The sequence below is a fragment of the Heptranchias perlo genome, chromosome 11 (genome assembly GCF_035084215.1).
Source record: "Heptranchias perlo isolate sHepPer1 chromosome 11, sHepPer1.hap1, whole genome shotgun sequence".
NCBI classification, from domain to species: Eukaryota; Metazoa; Chordata; class Chondrichthyes; order Hexanchiformes; family Hexanchidae; genus Heptranchias; species Heptranchias perlo.
Window position 1 is genome coordinate 38,456,241 of NC_090335.1, and position 20,539 is coordinate 38,476,779.

Here is a 20,539-nt window from a genome sequence, read left to right on the forward strand (position 1 = left end):
AAAATTGCTCGAGTGAGAGAGGTTAAAAATTATCCTCATCCAATAAGCCCACTGTCTCAGCTTAATCTTTATATTGGCTCTTAGAGTTATGGAATATCCAGTTCAGGTACTATTATTGCAGCCCCTACCCCACCCCTCCCCGGTCACATAATAGTACAAGTAGAGTCAACTCCCATAAAATAGTATATTCAGACCACTTACAGGAACAGAAGGTGCCAAGGAAGTATCTACATCAAAATCTAAATAATGTAAGAGTACTGAAGCACATAAATGAAACTCTGCTCACAAGCTTAGTCAGTCTAACCTCGGTGGTGGGCAAATCATTGGAATCAATTCTGAGGGACAGGATAAACCGTTACTTAGAAAGGCACGCAGTAATCAAGCTCAGTCAGCATGGATTTGTTAAGGGAAGGTCGTGTCTGACTAACTTGATTGAATTTTTTGTGGAGGTAACAAGGAGGGTCGATGACGGTAGTGCATTTGATGTAGTCTACATGTATTTGAGCAAGACTTTTGACAAGGTCCCACATGGCAGACTGGTCAAAAAAGTACAAGCCCATGGGATCCAATGGAGAGTGGCAAGTTGGATCCAAAATTGTCTCAGTGGCAGAAAGCAAAGGGTAATGGTCGACGGGTGTTTTTGTGACTGGAAGACTGTTTCCAGCGGGGTTCCGCACAGCTCAGTACTAGGTCCCTTGCTTTTTGTGGTATATATTAATGATTTGGACTTAAATGTAGGGGTCATGATTAAGAAGTTTGCAGATGATACAAAAATTGGCCGTGTGGTTGATAGTGAGGAGGAAAGCTGTAGACTGCAGGAAGATATCAATGGACTGGTCAGGTGGGCAGAAAAGTGGCAAATGGAATTCAATCCGGAAAAGTGTGAGGTAATGCATTTGGGGAGGTCAAACAAGGCAAGGGAGTACACAATAAATGAAAGGCACGGAGTAATCAAAGACAGTCGGCATGGATTTGTTATGGGAAGGTCGTGCCTGACGAACATGACTGAATTTTTTGAGGCGGTAACAAGGAGGGTCGATGACAGTAGTGCATTTGATGTAGTGTACATGTAGAGGAAGTGAGCGACCTTGGAGTGCGTGTCCACAGATCCCTGAAGGTAACAGGACAGGTAGATAAGGTAGTTAAGAAGGCATATGGAATACTTTCCTTTATTAGCTGAGGCATAGAATATAAGAGCAGGGAGATTATGCTGGAACTGTATAAATCACTGGTTAGGCCTCAGCTTGAGTACTGTGCACAGTTCTGGTCACCGCATTACAGGAAAGATGTAATGGCACTAGAGAGGGTACAGAGGAGATTTACGAGGATGTTGCCAAGACTGGAGAATTTTAGCTGTGAGGAAAGATTGGATAGGCTGGAGTTGTTCTCTTTGAAACAGAGGAGGCTGAGAGGTGATTTAATTGAGGTATACAAAATTATGAAGGGCCTAGATAGATTGGATAGGAAGGACCTAGTTCCCTTAGCAGAGAGGTCAATAACCATGGGGCATAGATTTAAAGTGATTGGTAGAAGGATTAGAGGGAGCTGAGGAAAAATCTTTTCACCCAGAGGGTGGTGGGTGTCTGGAACTCACTGCCTGAAAGGGTGGTAGAGGCAGAAACCCTCAACTCATTTAAAAAGTACCTGGATGTGCACCTGAAGTGTCGTAACCTACAGGGCTACGGACCAAATGCTGGAAAGTGGGATTAGGCTGGGTGGCTCATTTTCAGCCGGCCCAGACACGATGGGCTGAATGGCCTCCTTCTGTGCCATAAACTTTCGATGATTCTAAGCTTTTGACTGTCAGTGAAAAGTCTAATAACGCAAAGGAATCAAGAAAATAATCAGCAATTTTTGACCATCAGAAATGGATAGAGACTACGCAAGCCACATAACATTTACAAAATCCACTGCGCATTGGCAGCAGTTTTGCTTTTTCAAGTTGCTTTCCAAACCTCATCAAATGCTACTTTGATCCTAGGTCAAACACAAAAAGTCAACATACGGGTTCAGCATGTAATCCAGAAGGCAAATGGAATATTGGCCTTTATTTCTAGGAGGATGGAGTATAAAAGCTGGGAAGTCATGCTACAACTGTGCAGGGTGCTGATGAGACCACACCTGGAGTACTGCGTACAGTTCTGGTGCCCTTGTTTAAGGAAGGACATACTTGCATTGGAGGCTGTTCAGAGAAGGTTCACTAGGTTGATTCCGGGTATGGAAGGGTTGTCTTATGAGGAAAGATTGAACAGGTTGGGTCTATACTCATTGGAGTTTAGAAGAATGAGAGGAGATCTTATTGAAACATACAAGATTCTGAGGGGACTCGATAGGGTAGATGCTGAGAGGATGTTACCCCTCATGGGGGAATCTAAAACTTGGGGGCATAGTCTCAGAATAAGGGGTCGCCCGTTTAAGATGGAAATGAGGAGGAATTTCTTCTCCCAGAGGGTTGTGAATCTTTGGAATTCTTTACCCCAAAAAGCTGTGGAGGCTGAGTCATTGAATACATTCAAGGCTGAGTTAGACAAATTTTTGATCAGGAAGGGAGTCAAAGGATATGGGGAAAGGGCGGGAAAGTGGAGTTGAGGTCAAAATCAGATCAGCCATGATCACATTAAATGGCGGAACAGGCTCGAGGGGCCGAATGGCCTACTCCTGCTCCTATCTCTTATGGTCTTATGGTCAATACAGCTAACCTACAAATCTCATGTCAGAGTGGTGAGGTCTTTTATGCAGTATCATTTGGGCATTATTGTGATAGTCTGCCAATTATAGCATATCGTAAAGGAGCTATCATTATAAGGTTATGCTTGATAGCCTTTGGAAAGACATTGGAGAAAGAACTTAGCAGTACTTCTGTACCTAACTACACATTGGGGCAGCCTTATTAACCCGAAGTGAGTTCATAAGGCTAATGGGGAATCTATTAACAGCATCTGAGGTTTGAAATTTGCATTTAGAAATGAGAATATATTGCTAAAATGATGTCATTATGTCATCACTAAAGTCTAATAGGATAGTGTGTGGCAAAACTAGGGACGATTGCTGCAACCTCATAATGTGTGAGATATCTGGATCATGGCATCAATCCCTTAGCTTGTTGTGATCACATCAGAGAGAACATGGTGTTACAGCTGGCATGGCACAGCTCGATGCTATTGTTTAATGTGAGATTTGTTTGCAGCCTGCAGTGGGGGCTGAGCTCCAGCACTACAGGCATGGGACAAGATTCAGCTTTGAGAAGTGTCTGTTTTGTAAACAGAAATAAATGTTCTGAATTGGACAATAATACCGCTTGTGCATGATGTTGGAAATGGGCAACCCATTCATTATATGTGTTACCATAAAGTAACACTGCCATCAATCCGGTTGTTCTTATTATAAAAGAACAGGTAATTAGTGAAGAAGGTCATCTGTATTTATCGTCCAATCCCAGACAGTAGCTACTTACCCATTGCCAGTCATTACAGCAGGAAATGGAACACAGACATTTCGGTGTTCATGCATGTCTGGACAAAATGCACAGAAAACTAAGGGGCACAGCACAGCTCAATGCTTTGTCCTTCTATGAATGCTCATTACCATTGTTTTTTTGAATTGAAGTAATTCTAAATCAATTGAACAACTTAAGTTTTTTATTGGCCTCTTCAGAATTCATAATCATTAATAAAGTCATTAGTCGTTGTTCTTCTTAAGATAAGGCCTTTGGAGAGAGGGAGAATAATCAAAATAAATGAAGTATTAAAATATATAAAATTATTCTAATAAACCCTGAAAAATATAACCTTAAAAGCAATTAACAGTACAGATTATTTCAGGGAATCAGATTGATAGGAAACCCTCGAGTACTGAATTATTTTCACAGCTTTCAAAATACACATGATTATATGCTTGCCAATTCTTGGGATTTTCATGCCCTTGTCTTGATTTCACTCTGCTTTGGCACATCCCATGAGAAGCATCCCTCAGGTTGCTAATGCTGTAGACGCTTATTCTTCTCTTTCCCTTTTCTATAACCTGTTCACCAATGTCCTTTAGGGAAGGAAACCTGTCGTCCTTACCTGGACTGGCCTATATGTGACTCCAGTCCGGCACGAGTGTGGTAGACTCTAAAGTGGCCTAGCATGCCATTCAGTTGTATCAAACCTCTTTTTCAGGGCAACTGGGGATGGGCAATAAATGCCAGCCTTGCCAGTGACACCCACTTCCTGAGAATTAATTTTTAAAAACCCTGGATGGTTTCCTCTACACCCTTTTACTCTCATCAGATTTTGGGTTACCAGATGTTAGAAAATAATTCTACGTTTTTCTGTGTTCTCTTTATTGACAAGTTTTATTCATTTTTTCACGGGTCTTATTCAGTACAAAAGCCTACAGCGTTGTTAAACATTGGTGACAGTTGCAATTCGACCTGTATTTCTCTATAATTATTTCTAATATAAAGAGAAATGAAAAAAAAACTTTGTCCTCTTTTATTTTTATACCAAACAGCCTTGCTCTCAGAATTTGTTTTCTCATTCTCAGATGTAATTGTATTGCAACAAGGTCACCAAAGCTGTTGTGTTACTTGCATTTTCTGAAATGACCACTAGAGGGAGAAGAGAGAGCTAGAAGTAGGGTCGCTGAGCATGAGCAGTTATATCATTCTGTCAACAATGATGGTTAACGCTGGGTATGTAAACAACAGCTGCTACCCCTGTATTTGTTCTCAGGCTTATAATGGCATTGGAGGTCCATAATAGCAAAAGACACTGTTTAATTTAGTCGGGTCCTGTGTTGTAACGGTAGCAATGTTCAGTAGAATAGTTAACTTTTGGGTTGCCAACCCTCCCGGATTGCCCTGGAGTCTCCTCGAATGGAAAGTTAATCACCTGAGCACTGCTGTGAGCAACACGGGAGGAAATGTGGTTTGCGTGCGTGGGAATTCTTGCATGAAAGCTTCACATACTGGAGCCAAACCCTTCCTGACCCCAGTCTCATGAAGGAGAACTCACGCGAAGCTGCATTTAGTGATGCGGAGCTGTCAAAACCTGGAAATGGTAGGGGAGGCACAATGCAAGTTACCAAGTTCGGACCAAGCCCAAAACTGGACAAGAGGTCAGATGGTCGCCAAAATGCATTAAGCCAAAAATAGAGGTCTGGTTTCAACAAATTTGAAAAATTGAATTGACTTCAAACTATGGCCTGGAATTTCCTGAAAACTTGCATTATCATAATGGCACATCCACCATGAACGTCATTATTGTAGTGCAGAAGTTACAGGAAATTATGGCATAAGTGAGCTACACTAGGCTTTACTCCACGCCAAAATTTCCTGGGCTATTTGTGCTGCACTGCCATTACCCTTGCCCAAACAATGAGAAGTTAGTTATCATAGCTTTCCTACCTAATTAAATTCAACTACAATCACAAATTTCCTGAATTAATGCTTGTTTTCTCACCACTGAAACTCAAAAATAATGGCACTGATGGGACATCATCTTTTTAATGCACAAATGCCAAGCTGTGTTGTCTGCACATAGTGTCTAAATATCACCAAATTAGTGTGGCAAATTATTTATTGTGTGTCTATTTTCCAGGGCAAAGACGGCTTTGTTCCAATTTATGAAACAAACCTGAAACTTGCAGTGCAACAGAAAAATATATTTTCCCCAAAATCTAGCTAATATTAAGCAGAATGGGTATACTGACTCTTCCAATTACGTCCTTTGAATCGAGATCCACCCTGATTGTAATGAATACCGGGTATATGTAATATATGGAAACACTAGAGGTGCATAGATCGCCACCAAATATTGTTAGCATAAGAAACTCACAGAAAACGGTACTAAAAGTTTTTAAACGTTTCAATATAAATTGTGCTGTTTGTAATTTTATTGCTCAGAAGGAAGAGCCCGTTTTGTGCTTTTCAGACAACAGCAGGTATCTATCAATAAATATAATCAATTTAAACAATGAACAAAGACTGCCTGCTTGTAGCAAGGTTTCCAAATCATAAGCTGTACCAGAACGGAGTCAGAATCAAACTTGAACTTGGTAACAATATGCTCGTGTCAGGTCTGTACAAAATTGGATTTGGATTTGGCTGTGTGTACTATATGTTTCAGCTTCATTGCAATTATCGCTATCAAATTTAATGGTGTCTGCAATGTTTGTGCAATCCTTGTGAATTCAGAATATTCACCAAAAAGACTACTATAATAAAGTGGTTGGGCATGATTTTAGCATGGAGCCAGGAACTGAATGAGTGGATAGGTGTTCATGTGGGAAACCCCGGAAGTGAATTGAGTCTGTCGGAATCTGCGATCGCAACTCAATTGAAGGCAATTAATTTTGCTTCTGGGTTCCCCACGCGTCAGCCAGCCAGATTGACAGGTTGGCTGCCTGTCGGGAGGGAATGCAGCCTGGAATCGGAGAGGAGGGAAGGAGGGAGAGATCGTGGGCAATGGAGGACATGGGGGCGGGTGGGGGGTGCATGGAGAAGATAGCGGGCGGGAGATGATTGGGTTGGTAGAAGATCAGAGCCACGCAGAAGTTCGGAGGTGGGGGGGATCAGACATCGGTGAGGGATCTCCAATTGTTGGGGGGGAAGTCGGACCTCGGGAGGGATCTCCCATCAGGGGGGGTCGGACATTGTGAGGGGGTTCTCCCATTAGGCTGGGGAGGTCGGTTGATCGCGGGGTTCCGATTGAGGCACGTAAACTTGTTATGCCTGGAGGGAGCACTCCTGCTCGTCCTGGCCCACAGCAGTGCTATAAAGGCACTTACCTCATGGATCTGGCCAATCTCGCTTCCTTTCACTTGGCGAGATTCAAGATCCACAGGAAAGCCGTCCTGGAGGGGTTAAATTTAAAGGTGAGTAACATTCAATAAAAAAAACCTACCTTAACTATTTCAACGAGGTAAATTGCCCAGTTAATGATCCACCTGCCGACATTAAGTGGGGACGGGACTTTTGGGTTTCAGTTGTGCCCGCACAACCGCGCCCATGTTAAACCCAGAAGTGGGCGTGTTGGAGCCAGGTTGCTGTCGTGCTTAAAAAACAGGGATTTTGACCATCCATCTGCCCCCAACCCATCTGTTTTTAAGGATTAAAATTACCCCCGTTGTTTCACTTTCTGCAGGTCCAGCTTCTAATACAGTTCCTTCAGTGTTTATAAAGTATTAATTGTTTGTGTGAAATTCTTCTGTCAACTACTTAAAAATAATGGCTGTGGGGTCTTCATTAATAATGGGCAAAGGAATTTCATACGAATACATTACAATCCCATTGATCTTAAAGTTTACCCTTCATTTAATTGTATTAAAAATAACAGAACTATCAAAGTTCGAAATAAAAACAAAACTGTATTTTGCATTATTTATATCAAGACAGTTCTTTTCTTTGTATGCAAGTTATTTGAGCTATCAGAAATAATTACAAAGATGCACAGACAGGGGCATTGTAACACTGAGTCTAGTCAGGCTTTAATTAATGACTTCAAAAAAAATCAGAATATTTTAATGTTTGACTTCACTTAAGTAAGCAGAACCTTAATATTGATTGTGCATTCATTACCCTTTAAAATTCATATGTATTCTGAACACAGACATAGAGCTAAAGACTTTAAGTAAACAGAAATGCACACTGTGGGTTTAGTTGGAAATGGCTGTGGTTCTTGGAAACCAAATTATATGACATATAATTTGTACTTATGTACTTATGTGATATTGATTTACATTAAGTATGCTACTGCACTCTTAAATTGGCTATCCAAAATGATATTGGACAGTGAGATCAAGTGAAAAGATTGTTTCCATTCCTGAAGGTGAAGGCAGTTTAATAAAGAAGTTATGTAGCTGTTGGCACAGTTAGTTTGAGTACTGTCCTCTCACATCTGGAACCTGGATTTAAATCCAATTAGATTGATTTGGATAAAAGTCTGTCTCATTGTTACGATTCTATACAAAATGAGTTTTGGCAGTGTGGAGCTAGTTCCTAGTGGACACAAGTTCACAAAATACCAATAATTTCATACTAAATTAACAATTTTACTCAATGAAACCCGTAGAATGGCAGATGTGGGAAAAGGAAGTACCAATAAACAATATTAATATCACAATATGCGATGCCAACTCTATTTAGTCCTCTACAAGCTAAAGGCTATATTTTGCCCTATCAGTAAATTTCCATGCCACTTTGCAGGGGAAGGGTATATCCATAAACTGTAACAGATATGGCAGAAATGAAATTTTACAAAATGGCTGCCATCACACAAGACTCAACCTGGAGTTGCCAAATGAAGGGCTGGTCTAACAATGGTGGGAAATCTCCACCTAAATCAAGTGAAATAGTTCCTCATACCAATAGTTTTTGTGCCTTTTTAAACACCATTTTTATTTTTGTACGTCATGGATTTGAGGAGCAGAGTGTTATTTTACCTCTCTATGCCATTTGTGGCATTCCAGCAAATCAGAAGAGGTAACAGACCACGTTACTTCAAACTGCTAAATAAATTAACATCATGTAAACAAAGTATTATGAAGTCTTAACAGCTCAAGCAGAGACAAGCCAGAATCTTTCACATTTCTCCAGTTCAACATTTTAAGAGATCTAGATATACAGAACCATGTTCGATTGATTGATGTTTGACTTTTTTTGTGGGGGATGGAGGGAAATACAAAAGGTGGTGAATTTTTGAGCTTATTAAAACAAGCAATATCAGTGTGAGAAATAGACATTTAAAAAAGTTTTTAAAACTCACTGCCAGCATTAAGCACACCCTGGACAGGAATAGTAGAGGTTAGATACAGATTAAATCTCCCCCTATGCTCCACCAATGTTGTGCTTAACCTCAGCTGCAGAAGAGCTTGCTTTGCTCCTGAATTGTGAAAATGTGGAATATTCTGGCTTGCTTCTGTCTAAACTGTTAATTTTTAAAAAGATGTAAGATTAAGAATCTTTCTTTGCTTGTGGTATTCCATATGCCAGGTGGTATTATATTTGTATCAGGAGATAATGATGTAGCAGCAACCAAGCAGGACATGATGTGGACCAGGTGTTATATACTAAAGGAAGTAAGTATGCTGAGCAATATAACAAGACTGGGAATTTCCTCGGGGCCCCTCCTGCTAGGCCGCTGTAACTTTGGCGGAAACCCCGTTTATCTGAGTAAACAGGGTTTCCATCGAAGTTACTGTTCTAGAGCAGAAGAAACCCTAAGGGAATTTAGCCCCTGTTGCCATTTGGTTTGGTGTGTGGTCAGACAGGTAAACAGAGGACTGAAAAATGTTGCGGTCAATGCTCTTTTGCAGTACAGGAACTGTGAGAGATTGACTGAGTAAAATGCTGATGGAGTGAGATTTTGGTGAGAGAAGGTAAGGAATGGAGTAAAGGTAAACAAGTGTTCAGGACTGAGGCAGAGTGGGCTTGAATCTGTAAGATTAAGCAGATTAGTGTGTGCTTGCTAACTCTATTGTTTTGAGAGATTTAAGCAAATTTTACAAAACGAATGGCAATTGAATTGTGAGAGGCCAATGGAGTGAGAAAGCATTTGGTTTAAATTGCAATTCGGCACTGAATTGTAGTTGACTTCAAACTACTTTGTTATTTGAGTTCCTGGAGTACTTGAGCCCATTAATTACGGAAGCACAGTGGAAATTTTTGTGGAACTAGCATGATGCGCAAATCTTGAGGATCCATGGACAAACATCGTGTCAGTCCAGGTGGACTCACTTAAGCTGAAAACCAAATGGAGATGCTTTGCACTGGATGGGAGGAGGAATAGTTCTTACAGTGCAGATTCTGGGGGGGTGGTCTCACCACAGCTAGAGAGGAAGAATGCAATTGAAGAAGGGTAGTGGATGGCCAATCTGCTAGGAGGAAGACTCGGGTAGAGGCAGTGCTGGAAACCCCAGAATCCGAAGCTATTTGATTAGTGCATAATGCTGGATATGTATGACGGAGATGAGGAGATCCCCTGTCGGAAGAGAAATCATGAGCAACGCCATGGCAGCATGGAACAAGCGGCTACACAAAGCAGGAGAGTTACCATTACAGGAATGCAGTGGTCACAGAAGAATCAATAGCAAGAAAAGTAGGCATTCTCTTCAGTAACTGTATGTGAGTCCCAAATGTGGTTTTGCCTCCCAAGTGCCAGGGTAGGGGGTACAATGGAATGGCTGCAAAAGCTCTTGGAAAGGGAGGAATATTGCCCAAAATCCATGGTACAAGGAGGGAAGAATGTGATTCTGGTCCTGCAAAGAGAGTTCCAGGACTTAGGAGGTAGATTAAGAAGCAAGACCTAAAATGTAATAATCTCCGGATTACTACCAGTGCCATGTGTAGCTAGTACAGAACAGGCAGATTAGGGAGGCAAATGTGTGGCTAAATGCTCGGTGTAGGAGGGAAGGGTTCAGATTCCTGGGACATTGGAACCAGTCTCGAGAGTAGGAGTGAGCTGGAACAGCCTACTCCTGAACAGAGCTCAGACCAATATCCTTGTGGGGAGGGTAACCAGAGCTGTAGAGGGCTGAAACTAATATGGCATTGGGGGGTCGGGTAAGATAAAGCAAAATAATAGATTAGACAGCTTGGAAGTGAAAATAAGCTTTAGGTGAATAGTTGATAAGGAGATAAAAAGATTGAATGAGGTTAAATGGGAGAAAACAAATCAAAATGTGAAAGAGCAAAAAAAAGGAAAAAATTCAAAACTTTACACTGAGGATGGTTGGAATATGGAATTCTCTGCCATAAACTGTTGTTGAAGTAGAATCCATAATAAGTACTGTTAAAAGGGATTTAGATACCTCAGAGAGGAATATTAAAGGGGAACAAACAGGAGGGTGAATTATACTAGTTAACTCATTTGGAGAAAAGCACTGGCAAAGGCTTGATGGGATAAATGGTTGTTTCTGTGCTGAAATTTTGTACAAGTACAATGTTTAAAAATCGAATTCTGAAATATTATGGAGAACAGAAACCATGCTGCAAATATTTGTGGGGTAGGAAGTAGAATATCTGCCACAGCACAAAACTATACCTCCATTGTCAATAGACAGGGTTTGAGTGGAATGATCTGAGTGGCGGTTTCAGGAACTAACCTGATCTGTAGCACTCACAAAGGAGACCAGTGTCCCTTTAACCAATATTACCACTTCATTCTCACCTCCAACATTCTGAATGAAACCGATTTTGAAATGAAAGAAAGCCTAGAGGGAGTATTTTCAGAACAATGTACACCTCGTCTGCACTATTTAAACTAAAAAATAATAAATACTGTTGTTTTATTTATTCATTGCACTTCTCACGGAGTCCCATCATGTAAGTCTCCAGTCTCACACACACAGCTACTCAGATGATGGATTATATGGCAGACTGTGTTATACACATCAGCAAAATGGTTCTTGAAGCAGGAAGAGACCCAAAGTGGCCTCTGCAGGAAGAAAATGAAAGATTTTTTTCAGCAGGTAGGAGATAATAAAGTTTTGGAATAAATAAATGATTTTGGAGTAGTCAAAAACATCAAAGTAATCTATCTTGTGACATTGGAAAGCAAGTCAAAGTAATGTGCATTTGTGACATGGTTTTGTTTTTGCTCATTGGGTTATTCTCGTAATCTTAGAGTTTGCATTCACTATAAATTCCCTATTATTTCCTTACATTATGCTGATAAATTCTGGAAAGATCAAGCTCATGGCAATAAGGGATATGTGATAGATCCATTTTGATTATTTTTAGTTTTCTCACCTTTGTCTTTCTGTTCTATACTGTTCAACATACTATTCACCCTTAATAACACATTGTATTTCTGATTAGGCTAATATTTCTTGTACCATATTGCTGTGTTTGTTACACCACCGCATTAACTATAGCCTTTGGCAGTCTATTGAGGAACAGCTCACTGGATAACTAAATTGGTAAAGAAATGCAGCACCATCCAGCCCTCTTAACCTGCTGTGAACCTGATATTAAAAATTAGCGGTAGAGATGTCACATACGGTGGCTAGAATGGTTCTACAATTGATTATACACTTCCGAATTATATTTTGTCTCATTGATATATGTATATGGTATTACATATGAATCTCTGCAGCAATTTTATCTCAATAACTACCCTTGGGCCTGAGTATTGGACCAGTGGTGACCCTTGGGCAACCAGCCACTGTAGCCCTAGGTGCATTTTACTGCAAAGCATAAATAGGAAATGTGAAGAGATTGGGTTATGGATGGTCTTCAATTCCTGTTGTAGAACAATTGTGAAAACTATGCTAAGCTGTTTGTGTAAATTGTAACATGTTCTTTTGTCCCAATTTCGTCTGAGTGACATGTATAGTAGTACATATAATGGCTATCGACTGTTCAGGTAAATGCTAAATTGCAGCACAAAGAACACAGAGGATTCTCCTCAGTGACGCTTCTTAATATTTTTCAGTGAATTGAGTTCTGTTAGTCTCCAGCAAGACCTTTTGAGGTCAGGGTTATGGAATATTATTAGAGTAATATGTACAGTCCAACAATGCAGTTGATTTGCATCACAGATGACCAATTATGCCATTCAATGCAAAGTGGAAATGTGCTTTATGCCTGACTGTTAATATTACTCACTTAAATAAGTACAACAGGAGAGACATTCAACTGGGGCTGGAAATGGGTTGCAAATAGGTGATGCAATTGGAATGTGTGCCCAATGATGTCAGGGAGAGGCTGGCTTGAAATTGGTGCATGTGCTGCATTTAATTAAGATTGGTGAGCTGCCATCACTACTCGTGCTGTTTATTGGCAGCTCACCGATTGGGGGGCAGGAAATCAGGCATCAGTGATGCTACTTAAAGGGGAGATGCACTATGCCTTTACTTAACTGATTCAGTGCTGTACAGTGCAAATAGCTCAACTTTAGACTCCCCAAAAGCCTCTCCACACCAACAAGGCACAATTCAGGAGTGTGATGGAATACTCTCTACTTGCCTGGATGGGTACAGCTGCAACAACAATCAAGAAGTTCAACACCATCCAGGACAAAGCAGTCCACTTGATTGGCACCCCATCCACCATCTTAAACATCTACTTGCTACTGTCTACAGGATGGACTGCAGCAACTCACCAAGGCTTCTTTGGCAGCACCTTCCAAACCCACGACCTCCACCTCCTAGAATGACAAGGACAGTAGGTGCATGGGAACACCATCATCTCCAAGTTGCCCTCCAGGTCACACACCATCTCGACTTGGATATATATCACTGTTCCTTTATCGTCACTGAGTCAAAATCCTGGAATGCCCTACCTGACAGCACTGTGGGGGTACCTTCACTACATGGATTGCAGTGGATCAAGAAGAAGGCTTACCACCGCCTTCTCACGGGCAACTATGGATGGACAATAAATGCTGATCTTGCTAGCAACGCCTATAAACCAAGAATGAATTAAAAAGAAGATAGATCAGGTGCAGGAGGAAGGAGGTGCAGTTCCCAACAGGCAGCTGAAGGGTGTCAAGCCCTGCACTACCTGTAGCCCCACACACTCACGTCTTCCGTTTCTCCTTCCCATCACTCTCCAATCACAGCAGTGCACTTCACTGAACCTCCTTCTGCTGATAGTTGCACACTCTGCACCAGCAACTGTTCTCACAATTACTTCCCTCACTTCCCCACAACTATGCCATCTTTCATGCAACATCAACACTATTCTACCATGACAGGCACATCCACACAACCTGCCACCACATCACACAGTAACACACTCCTTTTCTTCTTGGAGAAGCTGGGAGTTAAAATCTCCCGGGCCTCACGCTCCGTGGGCAGATGGTTCAATACCTGCTTCGCCCCACCCCCACCCCCATCCCCTGGTTCCCGCCCTGAGTTAAAATTTCCCTTTCATTTTTTAAAATAAAGACATTCTTCAACTTTGAAATTATGCCCTGTATACCCGAGTCAAGGTCATTAATATATATCAAAAAGATCAGTGATCCTGATACCAACCCCTGGGGAACACCACTGTATACCTCCCCCTGTTACTTCATCAAAGAACTTAATCAAGTTAGTCAAACATGATTTTCCTTTAACAAATCCATGCTGGCTTTCATTTATTAACCCATATTTTTTCCAAGTGCCAATTAATTTTGTCCCGGATTATTGTCTCTAAAAGTTTTCCCACCATCGCTGTTAGGCTGACCGGCCTGCAGTTGCTGGGTTTATCCCTCTCTCCTTTTTTGAACAGGGGTGTAACATTTGCAATCCCCCAGTCTCCTGGCACCACTCCCATATCTAAGGAGGATTGGAAGATTGTGGCCAGACCCTCAGCAATTTTCATCCTTACTTCCCTCAGCAACTGGGTGACTTTTCTACTTTGAGCGCTGCCAAACTTTTAAGTAACTCCTCTTTGTCTATTTTTATCCTATCCAACTTCTCTACTACCTCCTCCTTTAGCATGACATTGACAGCATCCTCGTCTTTAGTGAAGACCGATGCAAAGTATTCATTTCGTATCTCAGCCCTCTGCCTCCACATGAAGGTAATCGGCCCCACCCTTCCTTTGACTACCCTTTTACTATTTAAATGTTTATAAAAGACTTTTGGGTTCCCTTTTATGTTAGCGCTAATCTATTCTCATACCCTATGCCCCTCTTATTCCCTTTTTCAGGTGTCCTATGTACTTTCTGTATTCAGCTTGGTTCTCTACTGAATTATGAACCTGACATTTATCATAAACCTCCTTTTTCTGTTTCATTTTAATCTCTATATTTTTAGCCATCCAGGGAGCTCTAGCTTTGGATGCCCTTCCTTTCCCTCTCATGGATATGTGTCCACCCTGTACCCAAATTATCTCCTCTTTGAAGGCCTCCCATTGCTCATTCACTGTTTTACTTGCCAATCTTTGATTCCAATCCACCTGGACCAGATCCCTTTTCAACTCACTGGCTCTATCTCAACTGGAGGAGGGCTAATTTCAATCAGGTCAAGAACACTTCGGTCAAAGTAGTTAATTTAGCCTGCTAAGAGGAACAGTGTAGTCTGTTTTGATATTTTTAATACTACAAGGTGTGGTGAGATTTGTTCTAGGTGTTATGCTAAATGTTCACTTAACAATTGTAAATTAAACTAAGTTGTTTAACCAAAGTGTGAACCAGTCTACCTTTTTGGAAGATTGGAGAGGTACACATGGTCGTATGGTAGCCAATTCATTTAACAAGGGGTTTCATTGCTACGACCCAGGTCACATTATCATATGACTAGATATTGAGAAGGAAAGGTGCACCCCTGATCATAATGGACATAAGAGAAACAAGTGACGCTGAACCCAAGAGAATATATGGAGCCAAACTGAAATTTGTTTCTACAGTAATTATTGATTCCTGCACGATTTGAATGCACAAAAGTTGTCATAATGTCATATGATATACCTTTAAGCATCATAGTCATTCCTATTCATGTTAACTCAATACTTAGAGGGTTAAATGATCATTACTGTGACACAAAAGGACCTGGCACATATGACGCAAACACTCTTAAAATTAAAAGAATTATTTGATGGAGATTCTCCAATTTGCCCTTTGGCATCTTTCGTATCTCTAAGAGCTGGGAGCTGGAGATAGATTAAGGGTAGACTGCTATTAGATACAGTGCCAGAAGCAGAGTACTGTGTGTAAATGGTCTTGTCAATTGCTTGCTTCCTATTGAGAACGTTGATTACTTTTTCTAGCAAGTGTAGGGAGGCATTGCAGAGATCTGTCTGGTAAAGTACAGTTGTAACCATTCACAGGACCTAAGGATCAATGAACGTGGCAGGCAGTAATGGATAGGGGCATATGTTATGCTAACGAGAGAATTCATCCATCTACAAAGAAGCAGGTTGCAGAAAACTACACTGGTTTCCACATATATTTGATTTGTGCATGTCATTTTAACATTCTATAGCCTCCAGCCGAATTGCTGAAGCACCCCATCAGAAATATTTAGGGTTGAGTTATTTTAGAGTGGTATTTTATTTCAGTGCGTGTATATTGTATTTAAGCAGTATATTTTTTATAACCAATAGACAAATTAAATAACTTCACAAATTATGCATATTTTCTTCACTTAAGTCAATTATGCAATAACGCATTTAAATTTACATTCCAAAAATAAGAGAATTTTCGATTTTATGGCCTAGAAATTCGATGATGCTGCATCGTTTTTCAGGTGCAAAACGGGTGCCTAAGCATCCAATATAGCAGGTGGGACCCATGCAATCATTACGTGCTGGAAGTGCACTACCCACCATATTGGTAAAAGTGCCTTCAGAAAAACGTGGTCCACATGCAGCTGAAAGGTACCATAAAGGTACACTTTTAAAAAGAATACTTACCTGAATGTGAAACCGGAGACAGCCAGCCCAAATTAGTTCTTTTCAAACCGGCGAGCTGCCTCTGGATACCCGATTGGCGCCTGCAGCTCGCTGGCAATATACTGATGAGGCCAGAGGCCCAATTTGGGATGAGCCTTGGGCCTCCGGCTTCTGGCGTTGCTCAGAGCACTCCACCTATTTCAGGTCAAAAAAGGACTGAGACTAATTTCTAGCCTAGTGTCTCCAGCACACTAACCCCAAGTGTTTGAAAGCTGGAATGCAAGGCCTTCTCAAGTCTATCTTCCAGGGCCTCATGGGCTGAGGAGTCCGTACTTCTGTAGAGGAGCAGGTGCCGACCTTGCCCTGGGATACTGCTGTGGAGGGGTGGGGGGGGCAGGAAATGGAATGGTCACAGGCCCCAATGACACTGCCATACACTCCATTGAAGTCTGCAATAAGAATAAAGCTTCATTGATGTTACTGCATATGAGGGCAATGGACTTGACCATGACTTCAGTCATCTGCTGCACGTTGTAGGAAAGGTTTGATGTGGATAGGTGTGATGTGCATCAAGTATCCTTTTCATATTGGGGCCCATGAGATTTGAGTCCGTGGCCTCCTCAGCCTAGGGAAGCCATCTCCACAGAATCTGCTGGTGAACAACTAAGTTCTCTTCCACTCCCCACTCCTCTGGCTCCCTTATGCTCTGTGATTCGCCCAGGGCAGTTTCCTCATCTTGATCCCTCTGGGTGACTGTCTCTGAGCTGGTGCATAGGACAGAGAAGGTGATAAAAAGGGGTGACATCAAAGGAGAGGGGGTGGGGTTTCAGTGGCACATAGAGCGGAATGGTCATCGCCATTATGGTGTTCCACAAAAGATTGATATCCTTCCATCTCCTCATCATTGTCATCATCTTCCAGCTGCTGCACCTTTTGCGTGGATCATACTATATATGAATTGCCTGACTGAGTCAAAGGTGGTAATGGTGCTGCTGAAGAGCTGTGTCCACCTCGTGCTGCCTATACCGCAGCACAAACCAGCTACTGTATTGTGTCACAAGTTACCACAGCAGTCACCACTACAATCTTCAGACTCATGGCAGCGGTCAGAATCCACTCTGCTCTACCCACAAACAGCTATTGATCTCCAGGCTTCTTCTTGCATTAGCTCAGCTGTAGCCATAAGTTCCAACAGTTCCAACTTCACCTGTGTGTTCCCACCAAGATTTAGTTTTGCTTTTTTTTAAAGAAAAATCCTTTTTTTGCAATAGCCAGGAACAAAATTTACATTCACAGTATTCAAGCACACTGTTTATACTATAAAATGGTATACAAAGTACATACACTATCAACATCAGTAATTGCACTGTCAAGGTTTATATAACCATGTACACTGTGAGATGGAAAAATAATCGCACTTTTCACACTGATGCTTATAATGGTATTTTACTCTAACTGCAGTACTGATATGTTGGGTTTATCTTTTGTTTCTCAGAAAATATCAATCAACACAATAGAAATGATTGAGCGAATCTGGTTTCATGGCCTGTGCCACTCGCAATATGCTTTGGACTATGGTGTTGCCCTAACACATGATTAGCGGTGTGCTACAGCTAAAACTATTTAACTTTTTTTATAGAAAAAAAACACTACCAAGGGTATTGAGAGCAGAACTCGAAGGCCTTGAAGAAATGGAGTGCACTTTCATTGCATTTAGTAAAAGATGAATTTGAAGAAGCCAAATAAACAGGACAGCTTCTTCAAAGTAAAAATTGTTTTAAAGCTTCCATTAATAAATGCATAGAAACTGCATTTTGTACATATTAATAATACCTGTTAGGTTATAAACATGGATGTTAAAATGCTCAGGCTCTAGTTGTGATCAAAACAACCTTTAAAAGACTTATAGTATGAACCGTGATATTTTAAAATGTCATGCCCTCGTGGATTTAAAGAAAATCAATGAATGTGATGTGACTAAAATTTGACCTATAAGAGGAAAGCTTGAGTATCTCCCCACAGCATTTTTAAACAAAGATTGAGGGCAGGCGCTTAATTTGTAGCACTGTTGATTGATTGTCTTTGGTCAAGGATCCAGAATTGTCAGAACAGAATTGACTTATGGAGAAAAATGGTCAAAATACAAGAGCAAGACATCTGAACATCTTTAGGTTCACAGACTGAAATCTTTGTAAAGGGCTAGGCTCAGCTGGGAGTTCTATGTATTATCAGGTTGTCAGAGTTCTTAGCAACTTATTGAAGGCACAGTGGGGGAGGGAGAGGATACACTTATAAGGAAAGCCTCAGCTGCTATTGTAGTGATTGTATTTAGGTAATTTGATTCTCACTCAGAAACATAGACTACTCAACAAAATCGAGCATAGGAGCAGAAAATGACAAACAATTTTTAAAGGGAAAGTATATTAAAGGCATTTTGAAAAGTATGGCCTTCATGTAAGAGATTTTCTATCACCTGTAGTAAAGATCAAACCTTAATTCATAATCCAAAGGTCTCTGAAATGGATAGATTAAGTCATGAATATCTGAATTCACACAATTCAAGCAATTTTCAATTGCGGTTGATTTGTTCCTATAAAAATTGACAACATGCAGGTGAAGGTGTTCTTCTGTGTATATGTGTTGATACTTATCCAATCTGCCATAAGCTTTTGCACTGTCATTTTACAATATAATATATTATATATGGAATGTATTCTGGGTAGGGAACTTCTATGTCCATCACCAAGGGTGACTCGGGAGTACCACTACTGACCGAGCTGGCCGAGTCCTGAAGGACATAGCTACCAGACTGGGCCTGTGGCAGGTTGTGAGCGAACCAACACGAGGGAAAAACCTACTTGACTTCATTCTCACCAATCTACCTGTCGCAGATGCATCTGTCCATGACAGTATTGGTAGGAGTGACCACCACACAGTTCTTGTGGAGACGAAGTCCCGTCTTCACACTGAGGACACCATCCAACGTGTTGTGTGGCACTGTCACCGTGCTAAATGGGATAGATTCAGAACAGATCTAGCAATTCAAAACTGGGCATCAATGAGGCGCTGTGGGCCATCATCAGCAGCAGAATTGTATTCCAGCACAATCTGTAACCTCATGGCCTGGCATATTCCTCACTCTACCATTACCAACAAGCCAGGGGATCAACCCTGGTTCAATGAGGAGTGTAGAAGCGCAAACCAGGAGCAGCACCAGGTGTACCTAAAAATGAGGTGCCAACCTGGTGAAGCTACAACTTAGGACTACATGCATGCTAAGCAGCGGAAGCAACATGCTATAGACAGACCTAAGCGATTCCACAACCAATGGATCAGATCAAAGCTCTGCTGTCCTGCCACATCCAGTCGTGAATGGTGGTGAACAATGAAACAACTAACGGGAGGAGGAGGCTCTGTAAACATCTCCATCATCAATGGTGGTGGAGTCCAGCACGTTAGCGCAAAAGACAAGGCTGAAGCGTTTGCAACCATCTTCAGCCAGAAGTGCCGAGTGGATGATCCATCTCGGCCTCCTGCCGAAATTGCCACCATCACAGAAGCCAGTCTTCAGCCAATTCAATTCACACCATGTGTTATCAAGAAATGGCTGAGTGCACTGGATACAGAAAAGGCTATGGGCCCCGACAACATTCCGACTGTAGTGCTGAAGACTTCAGCTCCAGAACTAGCTGTGCCTCTAGCCAAACTGTTCCAGTACAGCGACAACACTGGCATCTACCCAACAATATAGAAAATTGCCCAGGCATGCCCTGTCCACAAAAAGCAGGACAAATCCAATCCGACCAATTACCGCCCCATCAGTCTACTCTCAATCATCAGCAAAGTGATGGAAAGTGTCGTCGACAGTGCTATCAAGCGGCACTTACTCACCAATAACCTGCTCACCGATGCTCAGTTTGGGTTCTGCCAGGACCACTCGGCTCCAGACCTCATTGCAGCCTTGGTTCAAACATGGGCAAAAGTGCTGAATTCCAGAGTTGAGGTGAGAGTGACTGTCCTTGACTTCAAGGGAGCATTTGACCGAGTGTGTCACCAAGGAGCCCTAGTAAAATTGAAGTTAATGGGAATCAAGGGGAAAACTCTCCAGTGGCTGGAGCCATACCTCACACAAAGGAAGATGGTAGTGGTTGTTGGAGGCCAATCATCTGAGCCCCAGGACATTTCTACAGGAGTTCCTTCGGGGAGTATCTTAGGTCCAACCATCTGCAGCTGCTT

General features: G+C 41.6%; 1 protein-coding gene across 1 annotated transcript in view; it reads right to left on the bottom strand.

Annotated features, from left to right (window-relative positions):
• LOC137326832 (neuromodulin-like) overlaps positions 1-20,539 on the bottom strand; it is a 169,276-nt gene that overhangs the window by 124,716 nt on the left and 24,021 nt on the right. Inside the window, exons 3-5 of the mRNA XM_067992212.1 lie at positions 6,772-6,837; positions 6,099-6,165; positions 5,898-5,929 (exon numbers count right to left, since the gene is read on the bottom strand). Of these exons, the coding sequence (XP_067848313.1) occupies positions 5,898-5,929; positions 6,099-6,165; positions 6,772-6,837 (165 nt within the window). The remainder of the gene's footprint in view (positions 1-5,897; positions 5,930-6,098; positions 6,166-6,771; positions 6,838-20,539) is intronic.